The sequence below is a fragment of the Pteropus vampyrus genome, unplaced genomic scaffold (assembly GCF_000151845.1).
Source record: "Pteropus vampyrus isolate Shadow unplaced genomic scaffold, Pvam_2.0 Scaffold1000001849, whole genome shotgun sequence".
In the NCBI taxonomy this organism is placed as follows: domain Eukaryota; kingdom Metazoa; phylum Chordata; class Mammalia; order Chiroptera; family Pteropodidae; genus Pteropus; species Pteropus vampyrus.
In genome coordinates this window covers 1-14,789 of record NW_011916251.1, presented here as the reverse complement: position 1 = coordinate 14,789, position 14,789 = coordinate 1, and the positions used below count along the sequence as shown (strand labels likewise).

Genomic DNA, 14,789 nt, shown 5'->3' with positions numbered 1-14,789 from the left:
CACGCGTGGAGGAAACGGACTGAGGGGCATCCCACTGCACTGACCAGATGCATCTGCTCCGGATATGCTCTTCATGGGTGGGAAACTTAAGTGGGAGATATTCACAGTGTGATCTGTCATGAGCTGCTGAACAAACCTGCTGTGCCCATTGCCGTTACTGCACCGAAGTCTTCTTTCCATCTCCGTCTCCCTCACCAGATTGTTAGCGTGCCATCGGAAGGTGGGAAACACACCCAGCTCATCCTGCTGTCCTCCGGGCAGAGGACCCGACATGCTGCAGGAGGCCAGTCCACCCAGGTGGAACTCAAGTGAACAGCGAATGGCTGGACACGGTGTCATAATGATGAGCCATATAGGTGTCGGTGTGCAGAGGGTGGGAGGGGAATGCCTAGGACCCATGCAGCAGGGTGAGACCAGTCTACACTGCAGTATTCATCTCAGCTACGCCCTCTAACGGTCCTGGATTTAGCCAGTATATTAGTCAGGTTGCACCAGAGAAATAGTACCAGTCGTACATGTGTATGGTATGCCTGTGGACATATCCGTGTAAATACACAAACGCATGCGCGCGCGCACACACACATACGCGCGCGCGGACACACACACACACACAGCGTGAGTGATATATTGGCAGGAATTGGCTCATGTGATTATGCGGTCGTTCGGCTGGAAAGTTCAAAATTTACGGGGAAAACAGGCTGCAGAAGCACGGTTGAGTTGATGTTGCAGCTCGACTCCACAGGCAGCCTGGAGGCAGACATTTTTCTTCCTTGGAGCACCTCTGTCTTTTTTCTCTTGAGGACTTCACCTGACTGTATGAACAAACCCCACCCACATTATGGACAGTAATCTGCCTTACTCAAAGTCCACTGACTTAAAAAGTTGATCTCATCGGAAAAATAGCTTCTCAGCAACATGGAGACTGGCGTTTGAACATTTATCTGTGTACCATGGCCTTGCTAAGTTGACACCTAAAATTAACCATCACGGCCAGTTAAAACTAATTCCACTAACCATGAAAGTCTATCTTAGAAACACAGGGCTTTTTCTTTTTAACGAGCCTCTTTGATCTGGCCCAAGCCACCCATTTACACTCTGTGGAATTTATAAGTGAATCACTAAGTGGAAGAAGATTGGAAAGCCGTCCAGCCTGAGGCAGTGTTAGGACAGTCAGGGCGCGCACATAGGAAGTGAAGTCCCAGAGGGCACACGTGGTACCCTGGAAACAGTTTACAATTATTAGGGCGCCTTGAGCAGGACCTACATCAGCCGGCCAGTAAGGCTCCCTGGGGCCCCAATATAGCCTCCCACTGAGGGACCTTCCACACTAGGACACCCTGTCCAGTGGAATTATTCTTTGCAGCCCATGGTTTCAGACTGTTAGTTCCTGTTCCAAATAGGTTTGTCTGACAACGACACCGGTTCTTCCTCTTTCCGAGGGTGGACGACCTCTGGAGGTATTCGGGTATGCAAAGTCCAGGAACTGGGGACATGCCTGCTATCCCATAGTCAGAGTTCTGTCAGGTGGGACTGGAATCTCAGCAGTCATTTTGCATTCAAAGGGCTCACAGCAGCTTGGAAAGGCTGTACAGGTGGGCGAATCTCTTCAGGAAGAAGGGAAATTTTCAGGAACTCTATGGACAAACACAAATCGCTAATGTCCTCACTGCCTCCTTTCACCTTTCCACAGGTGCCAGGTGTCGTGTTCTTTTATCTCCATTGTTAGAAACTCGCAGTGGCTCATTTTAAAATCAAAACTTTACATTTCTTTTATTATTCCCTACTGGCTTCCAAACCTTTTGTATGAAAGGGTTGTATGCAAGACGGACGAAAGCATTTTCATAGCAAAAATCATGTTTATATAACTCAACCAGAAAGACACAGCACATTCAGGAATTGATCACAACAAAATGCTAAATGTAAAAATAAATTTTAAATGGGTTTCCAGGACTTCATGTCCCTTTTGCCTCTAGCAGTTATTTAGAGAGCACGCCGTGAAGACGAATTCCTTGCTGGGGACAGTTGCATTCAACAAACCAACTGAATTACTAAGACGAGTGCAGCAAGAACAAGGTAAGGGAGGCAGAGTCAGGCTATCGGTCCAGGGCTGCAAACTGCAAGTAATCTGGAATCTGGAACCCAAGTCGATAGCAATGAGACACCCTGATGTGTCGCGAGTGGATGGGGGTTGGTCACTCCCTGTGATGAGTCCTCCCTCAACTTGCTGCTCCTGGCAGGAATCACAGATTAGGAGTGCAGCTAGCCTGTATCAGAAATATTGAGCCGGTCCGCAGCTCAGTTTGGGGGGTTCCCATCAAAGAATAAGCCCCTATCCTTGGGCAAGTGACTCAGACAGTGCTTTCCTAGTTGATTGGTTCCCAGAGGGGTGTCTTAAATCTACAATGGTCCTAGAGTCTCATTCCTCCTCACTGAGCCTCCTTTCGGTTCAGCACAGCTCCCGCTGAGGCCAGAGCAGCCCAGAGCAGCAATATGAGGTTTCAGCATAGAGTCAGGAGGAGCATTTAGGATCTGTGAATTTAGGGTTCCAAAGAAGCTCCAAAGAGGATTTGCTTTGGCAGCACCAAGGCAACAAGCTGCAAGGCCAGACAGCACTGTTCAATGTCCAAGTGATAAGCAAGGCTATCTGAAGCCTCATGTATCTTGTCAGTCTTAAGAGTCCAATTGGCCCACTCAAAAGTGTACACATACGACTGACATCGTCAACCTCTATGGACTAGATATCTGATTTCTCAAGCATTAATTAAAAACTAAAAAGTGCTTTAAGAACCCAAGAGTGTATCTCCATCTGGACACCGTCTCCCTTTTCTGTGGTCTCCCATATTCCGGATTTAACCATCTGAGCAAGAATCATCCATTATAGGAAAATGTTTTCCTCTTCGTGGTCAGAGAGTTTCAGTTCCAAACTGCTCACACCAGAGTCAAATAGCAAGAAAGGTGGATCCCGTTAATCTCCTTTATTGTTCAGGTTTCTCTGATGGGGGTATTCCCTCCAGCATTTAGGAAATTATATGTATGTATCATTTTACAGCAATTTTTGTCATACATCTAGATGCAACAGCCGTAAAATAAAACAAAACAACACTTTAAAAAATTCCTTTTTTCTGTATGATGGCAACTACAGGGTGAACGTCACAGCTTCCTTGTGAGATCCTGTCTGGAATGCTGGGAGGTGGATTCGGTATCAGCCGTGAAGCTGAAGAAAAGGCTTGAGGGGTTTTTTTTTCTCTCTCTTGTTTTCCCATTTACCTTATCTAAAGCTTTTCTCCAGCCCAGAGAATTGATTTAATGTTTCTTTCCACTTACAGGAGATAGCAACACAAACTTTAACATATGTTGCCCACCGAAAGCTTGCCTTTTTGAACCTTAAGGACAAGATTGTCCTTTGAATCTTAAGGACAAGATTTTGTTCTCTGCCTGGAGGAGAGAACGAAAACCAAAGTCATCATCTCCCTGTGATTTCTCTCCCCTCTGATTATGCAGCATGGTCAAAGAAGCACATGTGCTCTCACTCTCCCAGACGTGGATCTATTATTTCCTATTTCAGTAAGTAACACATACTTTTCATTACAGATAAAATCGCACCAGCCGTCTCAAATCATGGGTAAGTCTGTAGCCATGCAGCTACCAAAGGTTCACCATCTCCCATGCCTTCATACTTCCTTTTCTCAATCAAGGTTCTCACCATATTCCAGCGAGTCAAGTTCTTTCTGGTGAATCCCAACATTCTTACCACTGTCGACCGTCCTTAAGACTGTGTTCATTTTTGATAATTTGCTAGGAGGACTCAGAGGGCTCGGCATATATTCGTACTCACGGCTGACACTTATTACAGTGAAAGGATAAACTAAAATCAGCAAGGAGAAGGCATATTGGGTGTTTTCCCGAGAAAACCAGACCAAGCTTCCAGAGTCTTCTTCCAAGGGAGTCACAGAATTCATCTTTCCAGTAGTGCATTGTGACAACACGTGATGCTCATTAGAGCATCAATGTCCAATGCTTTTGTTGGCGGCTGGTCACATAGGCTCCCTCTGCCTAGCACATACCAATATTCCAGACTCCCAGAATGAAAGCACCCTTTCAGCGTAAACCTACATTTTCTACAAAGAATTTGGGCAGAGCAAACCACCTTTGACTATCAGGGAATGGTGTGAACGCTCCCCAAATCCAAGTTTTCTGCTATCAGGTAAGGGCCAACATTGCAAGCTGGCCTTTCTAAGTATAGCAGTATGAGGCCTGCTATGCTAACCCCCTTTTCTTCAAGCAACCAACGACAGAACTTCCAAATACAAAAGCAAAACCAGACATAACTAGGATAAATAAATCTTCAATTTTACGTGGAGACTTCAACACTCTCTGCAAAATATGGAAAGAGTAGAAAGAAAATTAGCAAAACTACAGAAGAACTGAACGACACCATCTACCAACTGGATCTAATTGATGTGTACACAACTCTCAGTTTAACAAGAGCAGAGTAAAGATTCTTTTCCAGTACATATGGCAGCCTCACGGAGATGGCCCATCTCCTGGGTCATAAAACAAATCATATGAACTGTAAAATAGCTGAAATCATAGAAAGTATGTTGACTGACCAAAAGAGAAAAACCACCAATAAGTCAGAAAAAGTTAAGAGGAAAATCTCCTTCCATAAGGAGAGTAAGTCACACACTTCTAAACTACTGCATGGGCCAAAGAGCAAGACTCGAGAGAAATTATAAAACATTGCAAACTGCATGAAAATAAAAATACAACATATTAAAACTTGCAGGATAAAGCTAAAGCAGTTCTTCAAGAAATACTTGTAGCATCAGATGCTTACAGAATTAGAAAAGAATAAGTGACCTAAATCAATAACGAGAGCTTCCAGCCTAAGAAACTAGAAAGAAAGTTTAAAATAACCCAAAGGAAGCAGAATGAATGAACTAAAGACTTCAGCAGAAATCAACGGGATGGAAAACAGGAAAAGAATGGAGAAAATCAATGACCTCTACAAAGAAATAGAAAGAAAAAAAGACACAACTTAGCAATATCCGTTCTGAAGTACATCATAGACACCACAGAAATGAAAGGGATGCTATGAATAACTCTACACATACATTTTACAGCTTAAATGAAATGAAATAAATACTTGAAAGACAAACACTAACTAAGCTTACCCCAAAACAAACAGATAATCTGAAGAGATGTATATCTGTTAAAAGATCTAGTTCGGAGTTGAAACATTCAAGAAAGACATCTCGAAGCCCACGTGCTTGCACTGGAATGTCCTAAAAAACATTTAAGAAGAACAGCAAGTTTACCAATCTCTTCAAGAAAGTAGGAGAGAGGGAATGTTTCTCAAATCATTTTATCAGATCAGCATTATCCTGACACCCAAATCAGAAAAGGCAGAAGAGAACCACGGTCTAATCTTTCTTATGTACATCCACGCAGAAAATCCTCAATAAATATCAGTCAACTGAATCCAATAATACATAAAAAGAGTAATGTGCCATGACCAAGTTAGGTTTATCCTGGGAATGTAAAGCTGGTTCAATATCCAAAAATCAATTAAGGCAATCCAGCCTAGTAACATCCCAAAGAAATAGAACCACATGGTCATCTCAACTGATAAAGAAAAAGCAGTGACAAATTTCAACAACCATTCATGAAAAAAACAAACAAACAAAAGCTATCAAGAACCAAGCAAGGATGTCCACTCTCAGCCCTGCTATTCTCAGCTCACGTACTCAACACTGTACTGGAGGTGTTAGCCAATTCAATAAGGCAAGAAAAAGAAATAAGTGACTTACAGCTTGGGAAGGAGGAAATACGACTACTCCAATTCACAGATGACATGATTATCTACGTACAAAAATCTTATAGAATGTATAAAAAATACTCATAGAAGTAATAGGTGAGTTAAGCGACTTTGCAGGATTCGAGTTCCACAAAGAAAAAGGGAATACATTTCTAAAAACTAGTAAGGAACTACTGGAAAGATAAAACCCACAATAGCGTTTATATTAGACACCCACCACCTCCACCACCACCCCGCCTGCCACGCCAATCTAACGAAACATGTGTAGAGTCTGTGCACTGACAAACCAGAAGAAGCTAATGAAAGAAATTTGGAAAAGACCTAAATAGATGGAGGGACACGTTGTCTTCAGCGGTTGATAGACTCAATACAGGGAAAATGTCAATTGTCCTCAAATTGATGGACGGTTAATGCAATTCCAATCAAATTCCAGCATTAAATTCTTGATACAGACTGATTCTAAATTTGGGATGGCAAGAAGACTACGTTAGCAAAGAAAACTTCAGAAAAGAACACAATTCAAGAATTCTTATAATGCTAGAATAACCTTGACACTGTGGTACACAGGGGAGATAGAAACACTATTGTAAAACATATCCATCAGCGATATATTTGCGGGCGATTCAATAAAGAGTATTTATAACAAACGGTGTTAGAAAAATTGAACACGTAGAATATTTACCCTAGATGAATGAAAGTTTATTTTCATGTCAAAGCTCAAGCACGAATGCTTATGGCAACTCTGATCGTAATTATCCAAAACTGGAAACAGATCAAATGTCCTTCAATAGGTGAATGAATAAACAAAATTTGGTACCGCCATACAATGGAGTATTTTTCAGCAAGAAAAAGAATGAACTACTGACACATTCAACGACTTGGATGAAACTCAAATGCATTGTGCTGAGCGAAGGAGTCTCAGAACATCACAGGCTGTATTATTCCATTTATATGATATGCTTGAAAAAATTATATTAACAGAGAACAGATCAGGGGCTGCCAGGCCTTAGGGGAGGGGTAAGGAAGTGACTATACAGGGGCAGCAGTGAGAACTCAGGGAGCACTTGGGGGTGACATGAAAGTTCATCATATTGATTACATTGCTGCCTACATGAATATATACATTTGTTAAATCCCATACAACAGTACCTTCCAGAATGTCAATTTTACTCTGTAATTAGAAACCTAAAAAAAAAATGGTCATAACTGTACACAGCTGAGGGTTTGGTCAGCCCATTCACAACCACGTAGCAGAGATCAAAATTACCCAGGCAAGCTAATAGAACCATGATTTTTACTGTGTGTAGAAGATGATATCAGCATGGAAAAAGGAGCAGGTTGCCTTCAGAGTGACAGCATCGGGACAGGTATCTTGCAGGGAAGATGGGCACCTCACAAAGGCTGAAGTGATGGGGACCTGGGGGATCCCGTTTGGTCCCTGCCCTGTAAGTAGGGTGCAATAGGGTGCAATAAAAAATAAAATAAAATAAAATAAACCGAAAAAAAGGAGAACGAGAGCGAGAGAGAGATGCAAGCTGGAAACAGCTGAACATGCGACAGCCTAGTGCTACATTCCTCCCAGCCTTACAGAGACTTCCGTTCCAGACACTAGGTTTTATATACCAATTCATCGTATGAATCTAGTGTGACCTAGGTACCAAAGTCCGAAAAAGAGAGTGTGTGAAATAAAAGTATAGGCTAATGTCACTCATGAGGTCATACAGAAACATCCTAAACAAATTTGTAAGATGTAGATTATTCACAAAGATAATCTATCACAACCAATTTCCTTCCCTAAGAATGAAGGTTTGTTTAAATATAGGAACTTATCTACGTCATTCACCACATTAACAGATTATTGGAGAAAGGAACCCTATAATTATCTCAATAAATACGCAAGCGTTTGATGAAAGTCAACTATAATCAAGATACAGATTCTCAGCAAATCTAGGATTAGAAAGGGACTTCCTGTTACTTCACAGTAAACATGGTGAAAGGTTAACAATTCTCCATCTCCTATCAGGAATAAGACAAGGGTGGTCCCCTCTTACCGGTTCTCTTAACAGTGTACTGGGTGGCTCTGTCCAATGTTGTAAAATGAGAACAAGGGGAAAAGAAAAGGCCTAAGGTTTAAAACAGCAGAAGAAACTGCTAGTATTCAAAAATGATAGGATTGTGCATGTTGGAAAACAAAAAGGATCGAGACATAACACTTTGGAATTAATAAGCAGATTGAGCAAGGTTGCTGGACAGACTATCAACGTTGAAATACATCTGTATGTACCAGCTCTATCAGACAATAAAATTTCAGAAAATGATATGATTTTCAAGAGTATCAAACAATCGGGAAGAAATTTAACAAAAGATTCACGAGACTTTTTGGAGAAAGCCGTAAAACTTTAATGAGAGACTTTTAACAGTCCGACATCTCACGGAACAGTTTGCGTGGTTTCAGCTCCTCTTCCTTTAGTCCTGTGGTTGCCCTTCTCCTGTGAGATAAAAATAACAGGTGGGAACATTACTTAGCAGAATCTGATTTCGGTTACGTTAGAGGCATACGAAGAACACTACGGTTTTGGTTTTATAACGCAGACTTCCAAACACGTATTTCACCAACCTTTTTAAAACACACCACTCTTTCTACTGCTACAAGGAAAGAAAAAGGCGGTTCCCAATCAGAACATAAAAAGTGAACTGAACCTGATAAAGTAAGTTTTAAAAAGAAGGTAAAAATTGTGTATACATTTACTAAAAATACAAGCAACAGCCAGCCCCCCCCCCCGCAAAGAAACCTAAGAAACAAAAGACATTTACAAGAGAATATCATTTAAATGCTTTCACTTGGCATAATTTTCCGTACATGAATTGGCTACAACAGTCATGTCACATTTGTTACTGCTTGAGTAAAGTAAATAGAAAGGCCAGTACTACTTTTGCTTTTTCCCTATGGTGCAGAAATGTACAAATGTTTCTTTGGGCTAGTTTAGCCCTTATGTGCTTAAGTACGGTAACAATATGTCCTCTAGTTCAACCGTAGTCCTAGTGTAATTATGAATAATGCCTTATACACACTTGAAAGTGTTTCAGTTTGTATTATAAATTATATGGTCACACTAGTGTTGAGTCATGACCATCATTTTTGACATTAAGATGCGAACCACATATATGCCACAAACATGTCATGGCTAGAAAAAAATAAAAAGGAATGCAGGGAGAGAGGAGTGAGAAGAAAAGATAGAATGAAAAAAGGAGAAAGACACCTAGAATGTAAGCACTGTTTCCAAAGTAAGTGCTTTTGACAATCTTTATTGAGGAATAGTTAAGAAATATAATTGTGTATATTTAAAGTATAAAACACGGCGATTCAACGTATGTACACATTGTGGAATGATTCCCAAGAAAAACACAAGTAAGTAACACATCCATCGCCTCACATGGTTAACATTTATTTCTTGCGGTGAGAATGCTTGAACATCTATTATCATCAACTTCCCAGTACACACTACCATGTTAATAACTAAAATAAGAGTGTTTGAGGGACACCTCTGATCAATTTCCAAACTCTTCCCATGATCTCTGGCATGTTTACATGTTCAGGTACGACTGGGATATATTAAATAATATATGCTTTCCTAGTATATTAATCATTTCATCCATATTTTGAAAAGATTATGTAGAATTTAAAAACGTACTCACTTCCGATTACATAAAATCCTCAATATCTGTTTGTGTCTTGCTCATATTCCCTACTGTGTATCTTGGCCTTCTTCTGTTTCTTGTCAAGATTATGTAAATAACAGATATGCTTCACAAAACTTTTTCAGTGTCCTTATGTCCAATATTTAATTTCTTCACAAATATCTTTAAAGAGAGCCGTTTTTCTCATTTATTAGTTGTATTATGTTTCCTCTTCCTCAAGATTTATACTGTTATTATATACCTTGTATCCCATCCCTTCGGTTTACCCTTTTGTAATTTTTTTTTTAATTTTTAAATTGAATTGTCTTGCAATTCATTATTTATTTAATAACATATGTACTAAAAAGCTATGATAGTCCCATGGCTACATTTGAGCCATGTTTAATAGGTTCCTAAAGGAAGTCTGAATGCTCTCTAAATGTTAATAGTCTAATGAACATGCCCAGCAATGTAGAGTAAAAAGGTTAAGGAGTCGAATGGAGGGTAATTTCTTCCTAAAACATAAAGAGCTGCTTTGATATTCAGAAGCTCTTGTAATGAATGGTCACCAATCTGGAAAACATAAACATTGCTTTTTTTTTTTTTTTTTTTTTTAGGCGAGGCAACCCTTGGTTGACCTCACAGATTGCAAGGACCTTGTCAGCTTACAATCCCTTATTTTTTTAGTTTTTTATTTTTGACGCCTACAGCACCTAGGTGGTCTCCCATCCAAGTACTAACCAGGCGCGACCCTGCTTAGCTTCCGAGATCGGATGTGATCGGGCTTGTTCAGGGTAGCATGGCCGTAGACAACACTGCATTCTTAATGCATATGCATAACATACTTGCTTCTGGCATATAAATGGAATCTGCTTTTGGTAAGACAGCTTCCTTGACATCCGGTCCATCTCTGCCCTCATCCCCAATGTTCAGCTGAGTCAGGATCTGGAGATCAGGTTCCGCGTCAGGCCCTGATAAACAAACAAACAAACAAACAAACAAAAACACAAAGGTTATCAATTGGAACAGAAACATCCCGAAGTTGATTACTCAGAAATTATTCAGTTTGCACTCTTTCAACTTCGAATGTGACCGATTGATTTTTGAAGGCAGAACCTTATATATACTATGCCACTTTTGATATGGTTAGAGGTGATAATATCATAGTGTCCATATTTTCATGAGGGACACTAGCTCATCAAGGACGACAGTGCAGACAGTGAGCATGCTTAGCAGGGGTATCTAACTCACACCCGCCATGACATCAGTGACGGCCTGCATTCTCTCTACTAGATCAGACCTAGAAACTGGGAACTAGACAAGCCTTGCCATTTTATAACTTGAGGCTCTTTTTTGGGAAAGGATTTAAAACATAATTGTTTTCCCAGAGCCAGAAGAATTCAGAATTTGGCAGAATCAAAGAACAAGTATCCAGGTCCCTATACAAAAAAAAAAAGGAACATCTAGCGGAGTGTTGACTCATTTTCTTAAATTGCGATGAAATCTTAAAATGTGACTCAAGATGGTAAGTTATGATGAATAAGTCACGGAAAACAGAGTCTCTCTGTGTTCTATGTATTACAGACAACTGAACTAGAGAACACAAAAATCAGCACTGAAAATGCTTTTTATATATCTGATCTGAATTCACTATTCATAGAAATCAAGGACTGTAACCTTACTAATTCCTGAGTAATCCACTGAAGTATGTTTGCCGCTGAAATTGATAACTTTTTTTTTAAGGGCCTGACCCGGAAGCTGATCTCCAGGAACTGACTCCGCCAAAGACTTGAGGGTGAGGGCAGAGAGTAAACATCAGTTAGCAAGTTTAGAACTTCTACCAGAATCACACAGATTATATTAAAGCTGGCACTAGAAACTACTTCAGTACCTCAGCGTATTTCATACAAACTGGTAATTACTTGAACTGCTTTCTGTATTTGTTAAAAGAAGAAATTATAAAAGAGTCTGAAAATTGTTAGCAGCTGCTTAAAGTACACATGCTCAGAAGAAAGAAATGTTTTCAGAAGACATAATTCCCTATGGCTTTGACCCGATTTGTTTCCATCTCCGATAATCTATGAGTTAGGCATTCGGGCATCTGGGTTCTGAACGACCTCTCACAGAATCTTTACATGTGAACTCTATTATTAAAGTAAGGGTAATGTTACCTCTATATTATTAAAGATACAGTTGTGGAAAATGGAAAATGCATAAATTGCATTCTTATCGTATGACATACCCGCTTTTGGCATGTCAATGGGCTCTAGACTTGGTAAAGTCTCGCCTTTCTTGCTAGAGCTGCCGAAGGCTTCCGTGACGGTGAAGACTCTCTGGGATCTCCAAACACGACTCCTTCCACACTTTCGAAAGCCCTACTACTAAACCAACAGGTAATGTGCCCTTCAGCCATTTGAATGAATCTTCCAAAATCCCTGTGAAACCATCTACAACTCCAGTTTCCTTAGTGACAATCACCACCTCGAAACCCACAGCAAAATCATCAACAGCTCCAGTTTCCTCGGTCTCAAAAAATATTACAGTCACCACCTCGAAATCCACAGTTTTGTCTAAAATGACACCACCGGTGCTCTCAACAAATCTGACTCCCACCACCTTAAAGTCTACACCCAAATTAACAAGTGTTTCATAAAACATATCGCAGACATCAACATCCACAATGACTACAACCCACAACAGCTCCGTGACGTCTGTTTCTTCATCAGTCACAAACACGGCACCTGTAAATTCTAAAGAAAACATGGGCTCAAAAATTGATTTGGGCAGCTTTGTTGGTGGTATTGCATCAACACTGGGAATTTTATCTAGTTTTTACACTGGATTCAAAATGGATTATTCAAGAGGAAGCATTCGGCATAGAACCACTGGTGAGCTTGATGCCATCATTCAAGGAAATCCAAGGACCAATGACAATATCGATGCAACCCTATCAACGAGTTCAAGACAACATTCTCCTTTTGAAAACAGTATAAACAAGCCATGCATATACTCTATAATGTATTACATAAACACGTAAACATCCCTCAGGATTACAAAAGGCAAAAAAGGGTTTGGTTTGGGTTCTTAATGAACATTTGGAACATACATTTAATGCATCGGTTATATTCCCCTTTAGAAAATACATAGTAAGAAAACCAAGTCCTGTCACATTTTCTTGTGGCATTGGTCCCAGAGGGCCAACAACTGAAAGACATCATGACTGAAGGGCACCGATGCCACCTGGCTGTACAAATAAGGAGCTTGTCACAGCACTCAAGATGTCGATTGTCTTTGTTGCTCACACTAAGAATTTCATGGATATATCCTGATTACTAATGCTACACAGCAGAATTTTTACGAGAAAACCAGGTCTTAAGCATAATTTTAGTTTAGGTGTCTCTTCAGAAAGCATCAATACTTATTATGTTTTAATGCTCAGTACTTGGTATAGAAACAAATGCACCCTCCCGCCCCCCCCCCCACCACCACCACTACGAAAAAGTAGATATCAAATAAAAGCAGAAGCAATGCCTGGGCTTAGCCTTGTTAGACAGCCACTGGAAAGCCTGTATTTTTATTAATAACTTCTTTTGAGCTTTCAATGCCAGTTGATATAATTATCTTGCTTTCCTCTGTGTAATTTCAGCAAATTGCAGTGTTTTACATGATAATGTTTTAAAGACTTAGTCCTTATTAGATAAGAAGTTAGCTTATTTGTAAAATGTGATACATACATCCAGGCAATGAAATACTATTCAGCACTAAAATGAAATGAGCTATCAAGCCCTGAAAAGACATGGAGGAAACTTAAATGCACATTACTAAGTGAAAGAAGCCAATCCGAAAAGGCTACATGCTGTACGATGATGCCGGCTCTGTACCATTCTGAAGTGGTAGATACGCATTCATTCAAACACAGAATGTACACCACCAAGAGTGAGGCCTAATATAAACTATGGACTTTGGATAATTACGATGCGTTAATGTTAGGTTCATCAGTTGTAACAAATGTACTGCTCTGGTGGTGGGGGGCGGGTGTTGAAAATGGGTGCGTCTATGCATGTGTGCGGCCACGGGGTATAAGGGAAATCTCTGTACCTTCCTCCCAATTTTGCTGTGAACCTGAAACGACTCAAAAAAATACTCTTTTTAAAAAATGGAATTCACATAAATCTTTTAGAGATTCATTTTTATATAAAATTATGAGAGAATTAATTTGAACCTAGAATTACATACCAGCCAAACTGTTAACTATATTCATATTTCAAAAAGGAAAAAAATAAAAATGTTTATTTTCTGTAAAAAAAAAAAAAGTCAGATTATTTGCAACTGTGAGAATAGGATCACCAATGGAAATTACTTTATGTTATATTCAGCTATTTATTATATAGTGAATATTTTTAAGATGTAGAACTACTTTCAATATCCAGATATTTTTAATGTAGTGTGAACACACGGAACTTTAAAAATAAAAGCCCCTTATATTAATTTCCAAAAGAACACTTAGAACGCCGTATAGTGAGAACTACAGATTAATGCTATGTTTCTCAGGCCAGGGATTGTGGAGCTCCCTTCAGGCTCCTAAACCCACAGGATGAAAATGGTGCGTTTTCCTGCACTGTCGATTTTACTGAAAAATCTGGGGAAAGCGCATTTTTATGCTAAAACAGCAATGTATTTTGGAACACATTCTTTTTTTTTTTTCGGATTAAAAATGTTTTATTTGAAACATTTTCAAATACACATGGACTACAGAAAAGAGTGTGATAATCCCCAAGTACAGATCCCCTATACTCAACAATCATCCAAGATTTTTAAGCAACTCCTTTTAATGGTTTCAGTTTGGATTCTTTTGGTTAACTCCTAAAGCAAAATGATATGTGTATACCACTATTTAGTATCATTTTTTCATTTTTTATATCATTTTAAGGCATTATCTTTTTCCGCTTCGCAATTAAAGTGACGATTTATCTCACTTATATGACCCCATCTCCTACTGCTGAGCAATAGATATTTACAAAGACTCAGTGTATACTCCCGTGAAAGTACTTACTAATTGTAAAGAAAGTGTAATTTTTTCATAGTATAAGACCACTGAACTGCATGGGTATTAGCCCATTTCTGCATTTGTGTTTTTCTCTTCTGGGAAATGACTTCTTTGGTCAGAAGCACTGTGTGGGAAACCACTAACACTATGGCGAACAGAAAAGGATTCTGTAAGCTATTAGGCGGTGGTGCTGGAAAGGCATAAGGAAAGCAAATCTATTTCCAGGGTAAGTGACAAATCACTGTG

The 14,789-nt window shown here is 39.7% G+C and overlaps 1 protein-coding gene across 1 annotated transcript; it reads left to right on the top strand.

The window, feature by feature from the left end:
* The first annotated feature begins 271 nt into the window (after window positions 1-271).
* On the top strand, window positions 272-12,942 carry LOC111735481 (putative protein TPRXL). The gene is given in 5 exon segments (XM_023526982.1): window positions 272-407; window positions 1,401-1,465; window positions 1,974-2,073; window positions 3,592-3,622; window positions 11,825-12,942. Coding segments are annotated over 5 exon segments (1,041 nt in total). The 3' UTR covers window positions 12,534-12,942.
* The last annotated feature ends 1,847 nt before the right edge of the window (window positions 12,943-14,789 follow it).